The sequence below is a fragment of the Pan troglodytes genome, chromosome 5 (assembly GCF_028858775.2).
Source record: "Pan troglodytes isolate AG18354 chromosome 5, NHGRI_mPanTro3-v2.0_pri, whole genome shotgun sequence".
Lineage (NCBI taxonomy): Eukaryota > Metazoa > Chordata > Mammalia > Primates > Hominidae > Pan > Pan troglodytes.
This window is the reverse complement of record NC_072403.2, coordinates 63674074-63690971: the sequence shown is the minus strand read 5'-3', so window position 1 is coordinate 63690971 and position 16898 is coordinate 63674074. Positions and strand designations below refer to the sequence as shown.

The window sequence follows — 16898 nt, the reverse complement described above, 5'->3', positions numbered from 1 at the left end:
CCGTAAAAACTCCATTAATTATTTGCTTTCCGTTTATATTTATTTTGGGATTTCTTTTTTAAGAGAATGGCACCTGTGACAGCATACTGTTAATATTACCCTTGTATCGTACTTTACCATGCCATCTCTGAAGAATATTACAGACCATTTTGGAGCATGGTGAATAACAAATTTTTACTTTAGGAGTTCACTTGAATAGTCATTTTTATATTTGTGACTGCAAGTCACTTTTAGGGGCTGTACTTCCTTAGTACTGGTAGCATTATTATCCAATGGACTTTTATAGCTTTCATTAGGTTTTCTTTTGTTTTTGTTCTTTAAAGAACATTTTACTCAACTTAGTATTTCATTTTTCATCTATATTATGAGGCAGTAAGAGTCTTCTGTTTTTCCAAAGTTGAGACTGCTTTATATTTATTTCATATTGTCTACGGCTGTGGTGTTCAATACATTAGCCACTAGCCACATGTGGTTATTTAAATAAGATAAAATAAAAATTGGCCGGGCGTGGTGGCTCACGCCTGTAATCCCAGCACTTTGGGAGGCCGAGGCGGGCAGATCATGAGGTCAGGAGATCGAGACCATCCTTACTAAGACGGTGAAACCCCATCTCTATTAAAAATACAAAAAATTAGCCGGGCGTGGTGGCGGGCGCCTGCAGTCCCAGCTACTCAGGAGGCTGAGGCAGGAGAATGGCGTGAACCTGGGAGGCAGAGTTTGCAGTGAGCCAAGATGGCGCCACTGCACTCCAGCCTGGGGGACAGAGCGAGACTCTATCTCAAAAAAAAAAAAAAAAAAAAAGAAAAAAATTACTAAGTTCTTTAGTTGCACTAGCCATATTTCAAATACTTGATGGATACATGTGGCTAGTGGCTAACATAATGGATAGCACAGATATAAAACATTTCCTCATCATATAAAGTTCTATTGGATAGTGCTGGTCTGTAGCTTATAGGATGGTATCTTAGTCTGCTTCAGCTGCTAAAACAGAATACCATAAATTAGGTAGCTTAAACAGTAGATATTTTGACCAGGCGTGGTGGCTTATGCCGGTATTCCTAACACTTTGGGAGGCCGAGGCAGGTGGATAACTTGAGCTCAAGAGTTTGAGACTAGCCTGGGCAGCATGGCAAAACCTTGTCTCTACAGAAATTAGCTGGGCATGGTGGTGCACGCCTGTAGTCTGAGCTACTTGGGAGGCTGAGGTGGGAGAATTGCTTGAACCTGGGAGGCGGAGGTTGCAGTGAGCCATGATCGCACCACTGTACTCCAGCCTGGATGACAGAATGAGACTCTGTCTCAAAAAACAAACAAACAAACAAACAAACAAAAACCGAGATATTTCTCACAGTTCTGGAGGCTGGAAGTGCAAGATCAAAGTGTTGGCAAATTACGTTTCTTAAAGAGGGCCTGCTTCCTAGATTGGAAATGGCCATCTTCTCTCAGTATCCTCACGTGGTAGGGAGAAAAGCAGCTCTAGTGTCTCTTCTTATAAAGGAAGTAATGCCACCATAGGGGCTCTATTCTAATGACCTCATCTAAACCTAATTCTCTCCTAAAGGCCACGCCTCCCAATATCCTCACCTTGGGGGTTAGGGCTTTACCATATGATTTTTTTTTTTTTTTTTTTTTTTTTTTTTTTGAGACAGAGTCTCGCTCTGTCTGTCACCCAGGCTGGAGTGCAGTGGCACAATCTCGGCTCTCTACAAGCTCCGCCTCCTGGGTTCACGCCATTCTCCTGCGTCAGCCTCCTGAGTAGCTGGGACTAAAGCGCCCGCCACTGCGCCTGGCTAATTTTTTGTATTTTTAGTAGAGATGGGGTTTTACCATGTTAGCCAGGATGATCTCGATCTCCTGACCTCGTGATCCACCCGCCTCGGCCTCCCAAAGTGCTGGGATTACAGGCATGAGCCACCGCACCCGGCCTATCATATGAATTTTGAGGGAACACAAACATGCAGTCTGTAGCAGGTGGTAATAGGCTGATATATTACACTTGTTGATGTAAATCTGATAGGTTTCTTTCTCTCCAAGGACAGCTTTTTAAATATTTAACAATACCAATAATTTTTCAGGTTCTGTGAGCATTTTATAATTTATAATTTGCAAACTTAAAATAATCTATAATCTATTTTGTCCTAACAATTACAAATATATTTTTTATTTCAGATTCTATATATTCCTACCAGATGGAGATAATTACAGCTTTAAAAATTTTTATTTTTTCATTTTATTTCACATATTGACATTAAATTTTTATTGGCACATAATAATTGTACATATATACGGGGTACAATGTGATGTTTTAATACATGTACTCAATGTGTAATGATCAAATCAGGGTAATTTGCATAATGATTTTTCTGTAGGGAGAAAATTCAAAATCTACTCTTCTGGCTATTTTCAAATATATGATACGTTATTGTTAACTATACTCATCCTACTATGCAATAGGACACCAGAACTTATTCCTGGGTTCTACATCTGTTTATTAAGCCAACCGAGGATTGGAAATATTGGAAAAAGAAATTGCGTCTGTACTGAACATGTACAGACTTTTTTCTTCTCCTTATTCCTTACACAATATAGTACAATAACTATTTGCATGACATTTACATCGGATATTATGAGTGATCTAGAGTTGATATGAAGTATATGGGAGGATGTGCAAGGGTGATGTGCAAATACTGTGTCATTTTATATCAGGGACTTGAGTATCCTTTGTTATCCTCAGGAGATCCTGAAACTAGTCCCCCATGGATACTGAGGGCTGACTGTATAGTCCTATCCTCACGGAACTTTCATTCTAATGAGGGAAGACTGACTGTAAACAAAATATATGTAATAGGTGGTGGTAAGTACCGTGGAGAAGTAACAAATGGGGCAAAGTGAGTTATACAGCTCCATTCTTAGAAACCTTGGAGTACTTTTCTTAGTTTATACTCGTGGTGGTTTCCTTTTGTCTCCTTTATTACATGGGACTCTGACATGTGCCCATAGCTAGGGTGGCAGTAGGATCTACCCGATAGTAGGGTGGCAGTAGGATCTACCCGAAAAGCATCCTGCTGATACAGGACCAAAGCATCCTGTTGTTCTCGAGCCTATAAAAAGAGCTAATGGTCTTGCTTCTCTTAACTGTGGCCTCCTACACTGTGTTTTGGATGATTGGTGATGTCGTGGATATTCTGTTTCTTTGGAACTTTGAATATACAACACTTGACTAGGGAATTAGCAATGGAAGCAGAGCAAAGATGTACAGAGGAAACAATGCATAACTCTGATGGAATTGAAGTCATGAGGCAGCAGAAAGCTTAAATTGCAGCTTTAAAAATTTTTATTTTTTAGAGGGAATTTAATTGGGAGTAACAGCAGTAATCGTTAACGGAGCCAGAATGCTTGAGTCATATAATTGCAAAGCAGAGTTGGGAGCAACAGATGCTAAAGAGTAGTTGCTGTAGTTCCTCTTTGGGTCGTAGGAGCAGTTGTCATATTACCATATAGCTACTGAATGAAGAAGAGTTCTTAGTGAGGCCTGGGTGAACAGCTCTTCTTAGTATTCTGTGTGACCCCATTTGACCTTCTAACAAATCTCTAAGTAAATAAATAGCCCCTAAGGTAAACTAAGTTTTTCTCTGCTATTTTTTTGCTTGAGAGAGCTATAACTGTAATAGACTTATATTTCTGAACATTTTAGTGCTTGCCAATATTTGGTAATATTTATGTTTCCTATATTTGTAATGAACATTCTTCTTCCAGTACATTTTTTGTTAAATTATTGTTTCACGCATTAAAGTTCACCTTTTATTGTATAAAATTGACTCAGATTAATTTATACACATTGACAATGGGTAAATAGAATTTTTCAGATTATTAAAAGCTGAAGGATGCCCATGTAAGCAAAAAAAAAAAAAAAAAAAAAAAAAAAACCAACAAAAATAAACCCAAACCCCTCAAACAATTTCGAACACAAAACATTCTTCTCATGCCGGCATCCCTGCTTGCAGCTGGGAAGGGGGCAAGAATCAGCGAGGTGACCTGGGCTGAGTCCCGGGAGTGGGAAGAGGTGGCAGGAAGGGGATCTGAGGAGGAGAACAGGGGTCCTGGTGGTCTGTGCTTCTTCCCAGACACGGGAGCTGTAGAGGGGACCTCTGCAGCAGATGCAAGGGGGGCCACTAGGCCCAGGCAGTCTTGGGACTTGGGTCTGTCCTGCTGTGCATCCATAGTGGGTGCTTTAGAAACGGGAGGCCCACCAGAAGCCCCTGTTGCAAGTGAGGACAGAGTGTGGGAAGGCCGTGAGGGTCTGCAGTCCGAGATGGCCTTGTCCTCAACCTGCAGCGCGCTGTTGATCCGCTGGAATGCCGCCTCTTTTTCCAGGTGCAGGTCTTCAGCCGTGACCCGGTACCCCAGCTCTAAGGGAGGTGGCAGCATTAAAGGCTCCCCTCGCCTGCGTGGCAGCAGGGCAATCCTGCGTCTACGGGGCCTAGAGGCCTGGGATCTGGGGGAGCCACCCCTTGGGGCGAATGTCTGCCCTGGTGCTGTATCTGCCTTATTTTCACACCGTGTGTGACCCGAAGAGACAGCCTGAGGCCTGTCCTCACTCACTGTCTTTGAGTAACTGAGGGTCAGCTGGCAGCGGGATGAGGCTGGCCCCCTCCTCTGCTTTAGCCCCGGCAAGCCTCCCGTGGAGCTGTAGGAGCTGGAGATGGCATTTCGTTTGGTGCTCGAGCTCGTCCAGGAGGTCTGGGATGTCTGGTTATATCTGATTTCTGAGCTCTGGGCATGGAGGTCTGTCTGCAGAGGCCTGGGCCTGGGCACAAAGGGAGAGAGGCCTCCATTGTCCCACAGGGGCCGAACTGTAGACCGTGCATCCCCGGTGACCTCGGGGACCGTTCTCTGATCATCAGGATTTTCTTGGACTCTGGGGTCCTTGTCCTGCTCAGGCATCCCTGCCCCGCTCTTTTGCTCCGCTGGCCCCCTCCTCCACTTTAGCCCCAGCAAGCCTCCCGCGGAGCTGTAGGAGCTGGAGATGGCATTTTGGTTGGTGCACGAGCTCGTCCAGGTGGTCTGGGATGTCTGGTTGTATCTGATTTCTGACCTCTGGGCGTGGAGGTATGTCTGCAGAGGCCCGGGACTGGGCACAAAGGGAAAGAGGACTCCAGTGTCCCGCAGGGGCCAAAATGCAGACCGTGCATCCCCGGTGACCTCGGGGACTCTTCTCTGACCATCAGGATTCTCTTGGACTCTAGGGTCCTTGTCCTGCTCAGGCATCCCTGCCCCGCTCTCCTTGAGGGCCCTCAACACTATCTTCCCTGGAAACAAGTCTGGGGACAGCCGAGTGTTGTGGACCCCAAAGGGGTGACTACCTGCTCCTGGGCCCCACAGAGTGCTTGTGCTCAGTGTAGTGGCTGAGCTGGGGGATGCCCTGGAACTCGGAGCACACAGCACTGGCTTACTGTGGTACCCGTGCAGTGAAATTGAAGGCAGAATCACCAGGATGGAACACAGGTCTTGCAGGATGACGGAAAACCTTCTTAGAGTTGTCTTGACACCACTGATGTCGAGTGTCCGGGTGCTTGTAGGATGGCCTGCCACTCAGTCCAGGGGCAGGAGCAACGGGGAGATCCCACAAGCAAAGTGAACTGGGGGATGGGCTGAAGGGGCTCCAGGCAACTGAGCCCTACTCGCAGGTCCTCGGCCTTGGCCCAAACAGGAATGAGGGGCACAGAGTGCCCGGGTAACCGCTCCTGGGAGCAGTGGGGAACCGTCGGATGCTTGAACTCTCGAGAGCTGGGCTCTGAGCGTCCTCGTCCAGCTGCCAACTCGGCCAAAGTCTAAGCCAGCAGATTCTTCTGTTGCCGGGCAACGCGCCTTCTAAACCTGAGGGAGTGGGCGCGTGAGCACATAATGGGACCAGTGACAGAGCGACCATAATGGATTAATAAGCGCAGCCAGGTACCCGCGCAAGGCACTTGCTGGCAATGGCAGGAGGCGGACGTGGGGGTTCGTGCAATAGGTACTGGAGGGAGAGACGCGGGCACAAAGGTCACGGGAGGAACAGGTGCCCACAATGGCTGCAGATCTGCCCGTGGATCACTGAAGATTCCTGCTCTCCTGCTGAGGTGGAGACTGCAGTGAGCTGAGATCGCACCATTGCACTCCAGCCTGGGCAACGAGTGCAAAACTGAGTCTCCAGATAAAAAAAAGAAAAAGAAAAAAAAGAGGCTGGGTGTGGTGGCTTATGCCTATAATCCTAGCACTTTGGGAGGTCGGGGTGGACGGATCACGAGATCAGGAGTTGGAGTCCAGCCTGGCCAACATAGTGAAACCCCGTCTCTAGTAAAAATACAAAATTTAGTCAGACATGGTGGGCAGGAGAGAGCACGTGCAGGGGAGCTCCCATTTATAAAACCATCAGATCTCATGAGACTTATTCACTACCATGAGAACAGCATGGGGGAAACTGCCTCCATGATTCAATTATCTCCACCTGGCCCCACCCTTGACACATGGGAATTGTTACAATTCAAGATGAGATTTGGGTGGGGACAGAGCCAAACCATATAATTCTTCCCCGGCCCCTCCCAAATCTCATGTCCTCACATTTCAAAAGCAATCATGCCTTCCCCAAAGTCCCCTAAACTCTTATTTCAGCATTAACTCAAAATTCCATAGTCCAAAGTCTCATCTGAGACAAGGCAAGTCCCTTCCACCTATGAGCCTGTAAAATCAAAAGCAAGTGAGTTATTTTCTAGATACACAGGGATACAGGCACTGGGTAAATACACTCGTTTCAAATGGGAGAAATTGGCCAAAGCAAAAGAGCTACAGGCCCCATGCAAGTCCAAAACCCAGCAGGCAAATCTTAAAGCTCCAAAATGACCTCCTTTGACTCCATGTGTCACATCTAGGTGATGCAAGAAGTGGGTTCCCAGGGTCTTGGGCAGCCCCGCCCCTGTGGCTTTGCAGGGTACAGCCCCCCTTCTGGCTGCATTGAGTGTCTGCAGCTTTTCCAGGCACACAGTGCAAGCTGTCAGTGGATCTACCATTCTGGGGTCTGGAGGATGGTGGCCCTTTTCTCACAGCTCTGCTTGGCAGTACCCCAGTGGGGACTCTGTGTGGGGGGCTCCAACCCCATATTTCCCTTTGACACTGCCCTACCAGAGGTTATCCATGAGGGCCCCCCCCTTCTCCCCCGCAGCAAACTTTTGCCTGGATTTCCAGGCATTTTCATACATCTTCTGAAATCTAGGCGGAGGTTCATGAACGTTAATTCTTGACTTCGGTGCATCTGCAGGCTTAACACCGCCTAGAACCTGAAAGGCTTGGAACTTGCACCCTCTGAAGCCATGGCCTGAGGTGTACCTTGGCCCCTTTTACCTATGGCAGGAGCAGCTGGGATGCAGGGCACCAAGTTCCTAGCCTGCACACAGCAGGGGGTTCTGGACCCACAAAACCATTTTTCCTTCTAAGCCTCCTGGCCTGTGATGGGAGGGTCTGCTGTGAGGGTCTCTAACATGCCCTGGAGATGTTTGCCCCATTGTCTTGGTGATTAACATTTGGCTCCTCATTACTTATGCAAATTTCTACAACCCAGTCTCCTCAGAAAATAGACTTTTGTTTTCTGTTGCATCATCAGGCTACAAATTTTCTGAACTTTTATGCTCTGCTTCTTCTCGAATGCTTTGCTGCTTAGAAATTTCTTCTGTCAGATACCTTAAATCATCTCTCTCAAGTTCAAAGTTCCACAGATCTCTAGGGAACTCTAGAAAAAAATTCTTATTTTCACTCTTTCCCACCTATCTTATGCCTGTTTCTAATACAGGTGCACAATGCCTGCAGTGTCTTTGCATAGTAAGAGTGACTTTACTCCATTTCCCCACAAATTCCTCATCTCCCTCTGAGACCACCTCCGCCTGGACCTTATTGTCCATATCACTATTAACATTTTGGTCAAAGCCGTTCAACAAGGCTCTAGGAAGTTCCAAACGTTCCCACATTTTCCTATCCTCTTCTGAGCCTTCCAAACTGTTCCAGCCTCTCCCTGTTACCCATTTCCAAAGTTGCTTCCACATTTTCGGGTATCTTTACAGCAGCACCCCACTCTACTGGTATCAACTTATTGTATTAGTCTGTTCTCACACTGCAAATAAAGACATACCTGAGACTGGGTAATTTATAAAGGAAAGAGGTTGAATTGACTCACAGTTCTGCGTGGCTGGGGAGGCCTCACAACCATGGTGGAAGGCAAGGAGGTGCAAAAGCATGTCTCACATAGTGGCAGGCAGGAGAGAGCATGTGCAGGGGAACTCCCATTTATAAAACCATCAGATCTCATGAGACTTATTCACTACCACGAGAACAGTATGGGGGGAACCATCCCCATGATTCAGTTATCTGCACCCGGCCCCACCCTTGACACGTGGGAATTATTACAATGCAAGGTGAGATTTGGGTGGGGACACATCCAAACTATATCAGTAGGTTTTGACTTCTTGCTTGATTGCTAGGTTGCATAGAGGACAAACACGGAAATTAATGAAGTACCTTAATATCTGGCTTCAGATCTTAGACAGGATCAGAGGGCCAGCTCAAATTTGCAAGGAGGGGAGGTAGATCCCACCATTTTATGGGTGAATGGCAAAATCAAACAGAAATTATGTGGGATGGGAGATACTGATGCAGGCATCTTTGGAAACATTCTACTTAGCTAATTTTATGCTAGGCTTTAGGTCAAGAAGGAGAGAGAGAGCTGACATGCTGTGGTACACACTTATAGTCCCAGCTACTTGGAAAGCTGAGGCAGGAGGATTGCTTGATCCCAGGAGTTTGAGGTAGTGTGCGACGATCGTTCTTCTGAATAGCCACTAGCCACTGAACTCCAGCTTGGACAACATTGAGACACCCTGTCTCTTAATTAAAAAAAAAAAAAAAAAAAAGAGGAGGACAGAAAGTGGTCTCAGTTTTTAATGTAAATATTTTTAATGGGATGATGATATTTTAAGATTAATGTATATTGTATATCAGTTAACTATAGGTCAATAATTATATAAAAAGGTACGAAAAACATTTATTTTTGCAAACATATCTGTGAGTTGACTGTTCTTGGCTTGGTGAGGCTGCAAGCTGCAGATAGAGTCTAGGTATGTTTTCTGTGTGTTTGTTCCCCCTTGGATCAGTGGACTACCTGAGAATGTGTTTTTGTCACAGTGATAGAATCACAAGGAAACTCCAGTTCTGGAAGTACATTTTAAGCCTTTGCTTCTATCATGTCCACTAACATTCAGTCAGCCAAAGCACATACCTTGTCCATGGCTAACATTGATAGTATAGATAAATATACCTGATCTCTAGCAGGAGGAACTGCATTGTCTTGGGGAAAGGTTGTAGATATAGGGAGGCGTGATGAGTTGGGAACAATAATGTAGTCTGCCACAAACATATTAAAGTGTAACTGGATATGGTTGATGCAGAATTTTGAACCTTTGTTTTAATTCTGATTTTTACTCTTTTCCCCCTATCTAGTGCCCTTTTGTAATACAGTAATTCTCGTGATTTTTGTCTGAATTGAAATCTTCTATGAGATTAGATTGTCTACGAAAATACAGTCGATCCTCCTTGTTTTCAGCTTTTGTATTTGTGAACTCACCTACTATTTTTTGTAACCCCCAAATCAGTACTCACAGCACTTTCATAGTCATGTGTTTGCATAGAGTGTCAAAGAATTTGAGTTTGAACAGGATGATATTCTGCCTTCTTTTTCAGCTCTCATACAATAGTCAGGTATCCTTTTTGTGGTCTATTTAATGCCATGCTTTTCCTATTTTTGTACTGTTTGTTGGTTGTTTTGCCATTTAAATTAACCCCCAAGCATAGTGCTGAAGTGCTGCTTAGCATTCACAAGTCCAAGAAGTCTGTGATGTGCCTTACAGAGAAAATACATGCATTAAATAAACTCCATTCAGGCGTGAGTGCTGTAGTGCCATTGGCTGTGAGTTCAATGTTAATGAATGAACAATGTATATTATTTATTTATTCATTCATTTAATTAATTATTATTATTATTTTTTGAGATAGAGTCTCACTCTGTTGCTCAGGCTGGAGTGCAGTGGTGCAGTCTTGGCTCACTGCAACCTCTGCCTCCTGGGTTCAAGCGATTCCCCTGCCTTAGCCTCCCAAGTAGCTAAGACTACAGGCATGCGCCACCATGCCTGGCTAATTTTTTTTTTTTTTTTTTGTAGTTTTAGTAGAGACGGGGTTTCACCACGTTGGCCAGGCTGGTCTCGAACTCCAGACCTCAAGTGATCTGCCCGCCTTGGCTTCCCAAAGTGCTGGGATTACAGGCATTAGCCACTGTGCCTGGCCAACAATATATATTAAATAAGCACACATACAACAAAAGTAGGTGTTGGTAAGCTTACAAAAATGTGACCAGTAGCTTGCTGAAACCTAACTTTTTATTTGTTCATGGAACTTTCTAGACCGTAACTACACTGAATAATGAGAATCTGCTGTAACCTTTTTAGGTGCTGTAGATGAGCCATTGGATTAAATTATTACAGTATGTTTCAGACTGCTCTATGTTGAACCCTAGTGAAATGCCTCTCAAACCCTCATAAGGATCACAATCTCATGTCCTTCTTTTGTTATTAAATGCCCAGTATGTGTTAGCGATTTAAACAAAATTCAAATTTTTTTTTTTTTTTTGAGACAGAGTCTCGCTCTCTCACCTAAGCTGGAGAATGCAGTGGCATGATCTCGGCTCACTACAACCTCTGCCTCCCGGGTTCAAGCGATTCTCCTGCCTCAGCATCCTGAGTAGCTGGGATTACAGGCGCCCGCCACCACGCTGGGCTAATTTTTGTATTTTTAGTAGAGACGGGGTTTCGCCAGGTTGTCCAGGCTGGTCTGGAACTCCTGACCTCAGGCGATCTGCCTGCCTTGGCCTCCTAAAGTGCTGGGATTATAGGCGTGAGCCACCATGCCCGGCGTTGACTTTTTCATAATAACCATTCTGACTGGTGTGAGATGGTATGCCATTGTGGTTTTGATTTGCATTTCTCTAATGATCAGTGATATTGAGCTTTTTTTCATATGCTTGTTGGCCGCATGTGTGTCTTCTTTTGAAGTGTCTGTTTATGTCCTTTGCCCACTTTCTAATGAGATTTTTTTTTCTTGTAAATTTAAGTTCCTTATCAGTGTTGGACATTAGATCTTTGTCACATGTATTGTTGCAAAATTTTTCTCCCATTCTGTAGGTTGTCTGTTCACTCTGTTGATAGTTTCTTTTGCTGTGCAGAAGCTTCAAGAAGAAAGGAATCCGATTGGTTCTGTGTCTGTCTCTTTTGGTATTCTCAGACTTATGTAGTCATCCATATAGAAAGATGATTAGGAAAATAGCACAAGAATAGCAGAAATCTACATAAAAATGTAGGAAATTAAAATTAGTTACCAGCATACAAAAAACTACTATATGTTATAATTACATACTATAACTCACCCCTCCTTGCCAAATATTCTCTCTCTTTTGACTTCAAAATCATGGCTTATATGTACTTTCTTTATTTCCCAGATGCAAATATAATTAATTGACTTTATTTATCTAGGAAATGTTACTGATATCTTAATTGTAGTCATTGGCTTGAGTGACGGGTTTTGGTAATTCAACTACTATTACTTGAAAGTAGTAGATTTCCTAGGATACTGTTATAAAATCTTTTAACCTCTTTTCTGATTTCAGGAGTAATTAGTAATTGTGGTTTACTGGAAAATTCAATGAATAGGGTGTTAAAGGAAGCAATTCATTAATAATATATCTAATCTATTGGGAGACTGAGGCGGGTGGATCACCTGAGTTCAGGAGTTCGAGACCAGCCTGGCCAACATGGCAAAACTCCATCTCTACTAAAAATACAAAAATTTGCCGGGCATGGTGGTGCATTCCTGTATTCCCAGGTACTCGGAAGGCTGAGGCAGGAGAATCACCTGAACTCCAGAGGTGGAGGTTGCAGTGAATCAGGATCGCAGCACTACACTCCAGCCTGGGTGACAGAGTGAGACTCCATCTCAAAAAAAAAATTAAAAAATTACATTAAAAAAAAGTGGGCCGGGCGCATTGGTTCAGGGCCGGGCACGGTGGCTCAAGCCTGTAATCCCAGCACTTTGGGAGGCCGAGGCAGGCGGATCACGAGGTCAGGAGATCAAGACCATACTGGCTAATGTGGTGAAACCCCGTCTCTATTAACAATACGAAAATTAGCTGGATGTGGTGGCAGGTGCCTGTAATCCCAGCTATTCCAGAGGCTGAGGCAGGAGAATCACTTGAACCTGGGAGGCAGAGGTTTCAGTGAGTCCAGATCATGCCACTGCACTCCAGCCTGGGCGACAGAGCGAGATTCTATCTTAAAAAAAAAAAAAAAAGCAACAGAAGCAAATGAGAGTGCCTGGGAGTGGTCATTGTGGGGTATTCCCGTTTGTGTGACCCAGGTCATGTCCCTCCCTAAGCCCTGGTCTCTCTTGCCTCCTGCAGGGCTGGTGAATTACCAGATCTCCGTCAAGTGCAGTAACCAGTTCAAGTTGGAAGTGTGTCTTTTGAATGCAGAAAACAAAGTCATGGACAACCAGGCTGGGACCCAGGGCCAGCTGAAGGTGCTGGGTGCCAACCTCTGGTGGCCGTACCTGATGCACGAACACCCCGCCTACCTGTACTCGTGGGAGGTAATGGTGGTTTGGGACTTGCTTAAGGGAGGTCTTTTGCCCCCATCTGGTAGCCCTGGCTTCAGCAGGAGCCCAGGACAGGTGAACGGGCAGGTGTTGTCCTCTGAGCTTTCTGATGTTTCCCACCCTTGGTGGTAGGCCCAGATTTTTTATTTATTTATTTATTTATTTATTTATTTATTTTTTTGTGATGGTCTCACTCTGTCACCCAGGCTGGAATGCAATGGCCTGATCACAGCTCACTGCAGCTTTGAGCTGCAATCCTCCTACCTTGGCCTCCTGAGTAGCTGGGACTACAGGCACATGCCACCATGCCTGGCTAATTAAACAATTTTTTTTTGTAGGCCGGGCATGGTGGCTCACGCCTGTAATCCCAGCACTTCGGGAGGCTGACGCGGGCGGATCACTTTAGGCCAGGAGTTGGAGACCAGCCTGGCCAACATGGTGAAACCCCGTCTCTACTAAAATACGAAAATTTGCAGGGCATGATGGTGCACGTCTGTTATCCCAGCTACTCGGGAGGCTGAGGCAGGGGAATTGCTTGAACCCAGGAGGCAGGGGCTGCGGTGAATTGAGATCATGCCACTGCACTCTATCCTGGGTGACAGAGTGAGACTGTCTCAAAAAAAAAAATCCTTTTTGTAGAGTTGGGGTCTTACTCTGTTGCCCAGGCTGGTCTTGAACTCCTGGACTCAGGTGATCCTCCTGCCTTAGCCTCCCAAAGTGTAGGGATTCCAGGCATGAGCCACCTCGTCTGGTCAAGGAGAAGGCCTGATTTTGAAGGGCAGGTCCCAGGGTCAGCCAGTGAAGGGCAGAGCCTCTGATTGCTGCTTCTCTGCAGGCCCAGAGGTGACTGCTGGGGTGCATGCACGAGGGGTCTTCCTGCTGTAGGGCAGGCCAGATGGGGCTCAGGCTGTCGGGGCGCTCACACCTGGCGCTTTGGCTGTCATAGGTGCGGCTGACTGCACAGAAGTCACTGGGGCCTTTGACTTCTACACACTCCCTATGGGGCTCCGCACTGTGCCCGTCACCGAGAGCCAGTGGGTGAGAGCCAGTTTCATTTGTGGTAGAGGCAGCAGAGGTTGTAGAAATGCTCCTTGAGGCGGATGCCACACCCCAGTTTCATGGAGTGATTTGGGCTGAGCCGAGTCTGCAGCAGGCAGAAGGCTCTGAGATGTTGTCCTAGCCTGGGCAAAGGACAATTCAGAGCTCGGGGGAATAGGGGTGTGCTCAGCACGACTGGGTGGACAGGCCCTTTGTTGTGAATCGTAAGGCTTCCAGGAGCGGGTGCCTGAGGCTTCCAGACAGGCTTTGGGAGGTGGCCAGAGGAGATGCCTGTTTCCGGGGCAGGAAATGGAGGGAGCGCCCAGGCTGGAGAGGTTCAGCCAGGCTGTCACAAGGCTTTGAAGCTTCCCATCTGAGAGCCTGGCTATTGGAGAGTGTGGGTTTGGAACTTGAGGCTAGGAGGGAACAACTTCTGTTCTGTCCTGTGCCAGCCACAGCCTTCGGATGGGCAGAGCAATGATGGGGGGAAGATGTAGAAGAAAAGAACTGAGGAAAGAAGAAGAAAACCAGCTTCAACAACAGTCTAGGCCGGATGCGGTGGGTCACGCCTGTAATCCCAGCAGTTTGGGAGGCTGAGGTGGGTGGATCACCTGAGGTCAGGAGTTCGAGACCAGCCTGGTCAACAGGTAGTGAATCCTGTCTCTACTAAAAATACAAAAATTAGCTGGGCATGGTGGTGGACGTCTGTAATCCCAGCTACTAGGTAGGCTGAGGCAGGAGAATGGCCTCAGATGAACCAGGAGGCAGAGATTGCAGTGAGCTGAGATAATGCCACTGCATTCCAGCCTGGGCTACAGAATGAGACTCTATCTCAAAAAAACAAAACAAAACAAAAACACAACAGTCTGTTCTGTGGAGGCCTTGGGCAGATGCTGGGAGCTCTGAGCACGGACTGGTCCTTCTGTTGGGAGCCTCTTCCCTTCATCCCTCCTGGTTAACTTGACTCAGCATAAAGGCCATTTCTTCTAAGAGCCTGTCCCTGACTCTCCAATCCGGGATGTGTCTGTTGTCTCATAGAGTGCCCAATTCCTGCCACCACTTGTCATTTCCATTCGCAACATTTCTTTCATTGTTTGTTTTTCAGAGTCAGGGTCTCACTCTGTTGCCCAGGCTGGAGTGCAGTGGTGCAGTCATAGCTCGTTGCCATCTCGACCTCCTGGGCTAAAGCGATCCTCCCCACTCAGCCTCCCAAATAGCTGGGACCACAGACGTGCGCTGCCTTGCCAGGCTACATTTTAATATTTTTTTTCCCCACGAGTCAGAGTCTTGCTCCGTCGCCCAGGCTGGAGAGCAGTGTTGGCGATCTTGGCTCACTGCATCCTATACCTCCTGGGTTCAAACAGTTCTCCTGCCTCACCCTCCCGAGTAGCTGGGATTACAGGCTCACGCCACCATGCCCAGCTAGTTTTCTTCTTTATTTTTTGTTGAGATGGGGTTTCACCATGTTGGCCAGGCTGGTCTCGAACTCTTGACCTCGTGATCCACCTGCCTTGGCCTCCCAAAGTGCTCACAGGCTTGAGCCACCATGCCCAGCCCTAATTTTTACATTTGTTGTAGAAACAAGGTCTTGCTATGTTGCCCAGGCTGGTCTCAAGCGCCTGGTCTCAAGTAAGCCTCCCAAAGTGCTGGGGTTCTAGGCATGAGCCACCTCGCCTGGCACTTGCACTGTTTTTCTGTGCATGCATCTCCACTCCCACTGCCCAGGACCTGTGGACTTAGATTTGAGTCATTACTGAGCACCTAGCACCCAGCCCCGTGCCTACCTCCCACCTCGCACTACCTGTTTGCTTGATGCATTAATAAATATTCCACCTGAATCCACAGCCCATTCACTCCTGGGTTCAAGAGTTATTTCAGGAAGCGAACCTCATTTTTGGCAGTATTCAGTCCGGTGACCTCAGCTCTGTGTACCTGGCAGGGTGGCTACGCCTCTGGGGGAATTGGATTCAGGGGTGGGGGAGAAAGAGTGATGTTAGAGAGCTCAGTCTAGGACTAGAGGAACGTGCCCTTATGTAAAACACATCTCAAGTTAGGGAAGAAAGCAGCGGCTCTGTGCTTTGTTTTTTTTTTTTTTTTCTTTTCTTTCTTTCTTTTGTTTGTTTGTTTGTTTGTTTGTTTTGGGGCAGGGTCTTGCTCTGTGGCCCAGGCTGGAGTGCAGTAGCGTGATGTCGGCTCACTGCAACCTCCACCTCCCGGGTTCAAGCAATTCTTGTGCCTCAGCCTCCCGAGTAGCTGGAGTTACAGATGCGTGCCACTATGCCTGGCTAATTTTTGTATATTTAGTAGAAATGGGGTTTTGCCATGTTGGCCAGGTTGTTCTTGAACTCCTGACCTCAGTGATCTGCCTGCCTCAGCCTCCTGAAGTGCTGGGATTACAGATGTGAGCCATCATGCCTGGCCCCCAGTTGTGTTCTGTCAGGGGAAGATGGGACAGAGAGGATGGGAGGGTGTCTGAGCCTTTCCCGGACTGACGGAACCTGTGTCTTCTCTCTTTTGTGGACAGGATGGTGATTGCTCACACCAAAGCCTTGGACCCCTCCCAGCCTGTGACCTTTGTGACCAACTCCACCTACGCAGCAGACAAGGGGGTGAGCCTGGGGGTCCCCACCCCATTTCTCCCTGCCTTTGCCTGGGCTTGTCCTGAAGCCTGCTCATGGGAACAGCTGGAAAGAACCATGTGCTGCCAGTCTGAGCCTTTTATTTTGTTTTACTTAGAAAGATAGAGACAGGGTCTTGCCATGTTGCCCAGGCTGGTCTCGAACTCCTGGGCTCAAGTGATCCTCCTGCCTCGGCCTTCCAAAGGGCTGGGGTTACAGGCGTGTGCCACCGCACTCAGCCGCAGCCAGTCTGTTTTCAAAGATGGTCTTTGGGTTAATGACAATTCTCTCTCTGCTTACTCTCCAGGTAGTGTGGCTTTCTGAATCCAAGGAGGCTGGGCATAGGGAGATGGGATTTGTTTGCTCAGTTTGGACTCAGCATTTTTTGTACTCGATTTAATAGACTCATAAAATGTCAAAGGTTTAAGTGAGCTTAGAGTTCATCTGGCCCAAACCTGGCTGATCAGAATCTCCAGGGGAAGTTTTATTGAAATGCCAGATCTCTGCATTCTGAGATCCCGA

At 46.7% G+C, this 16898-nt stretch overlaps 1 protein-coding gene and 1 pseudogene across 1 annotated transcript; one reads left to right on the top strand and one right to left on the bottom strand.

The window, feature by feature from the left end:
• The window catches only part of LOC735678 (beta-glucuronidase-like), a 469528-nt pseudogene that overhangs the window by 381582 nt on the left and 71048 nt on the right, over positions 1–16898 (top strand).
• Positions 3317–5824, bottom strand: LOC750697 (putative POM121-like protein 1-like). The gene has a single exon (XM_016947735.3). The coding sequence runs from the start codon at positions 5266–5268 to the stop codon at positions 3871–3873; it is 1398 nt and encodes a 465-aa protein (XP_016803224.3). The 5' UTR covers positions 5269–5824; the 3' UTR covers positions 3317–3870.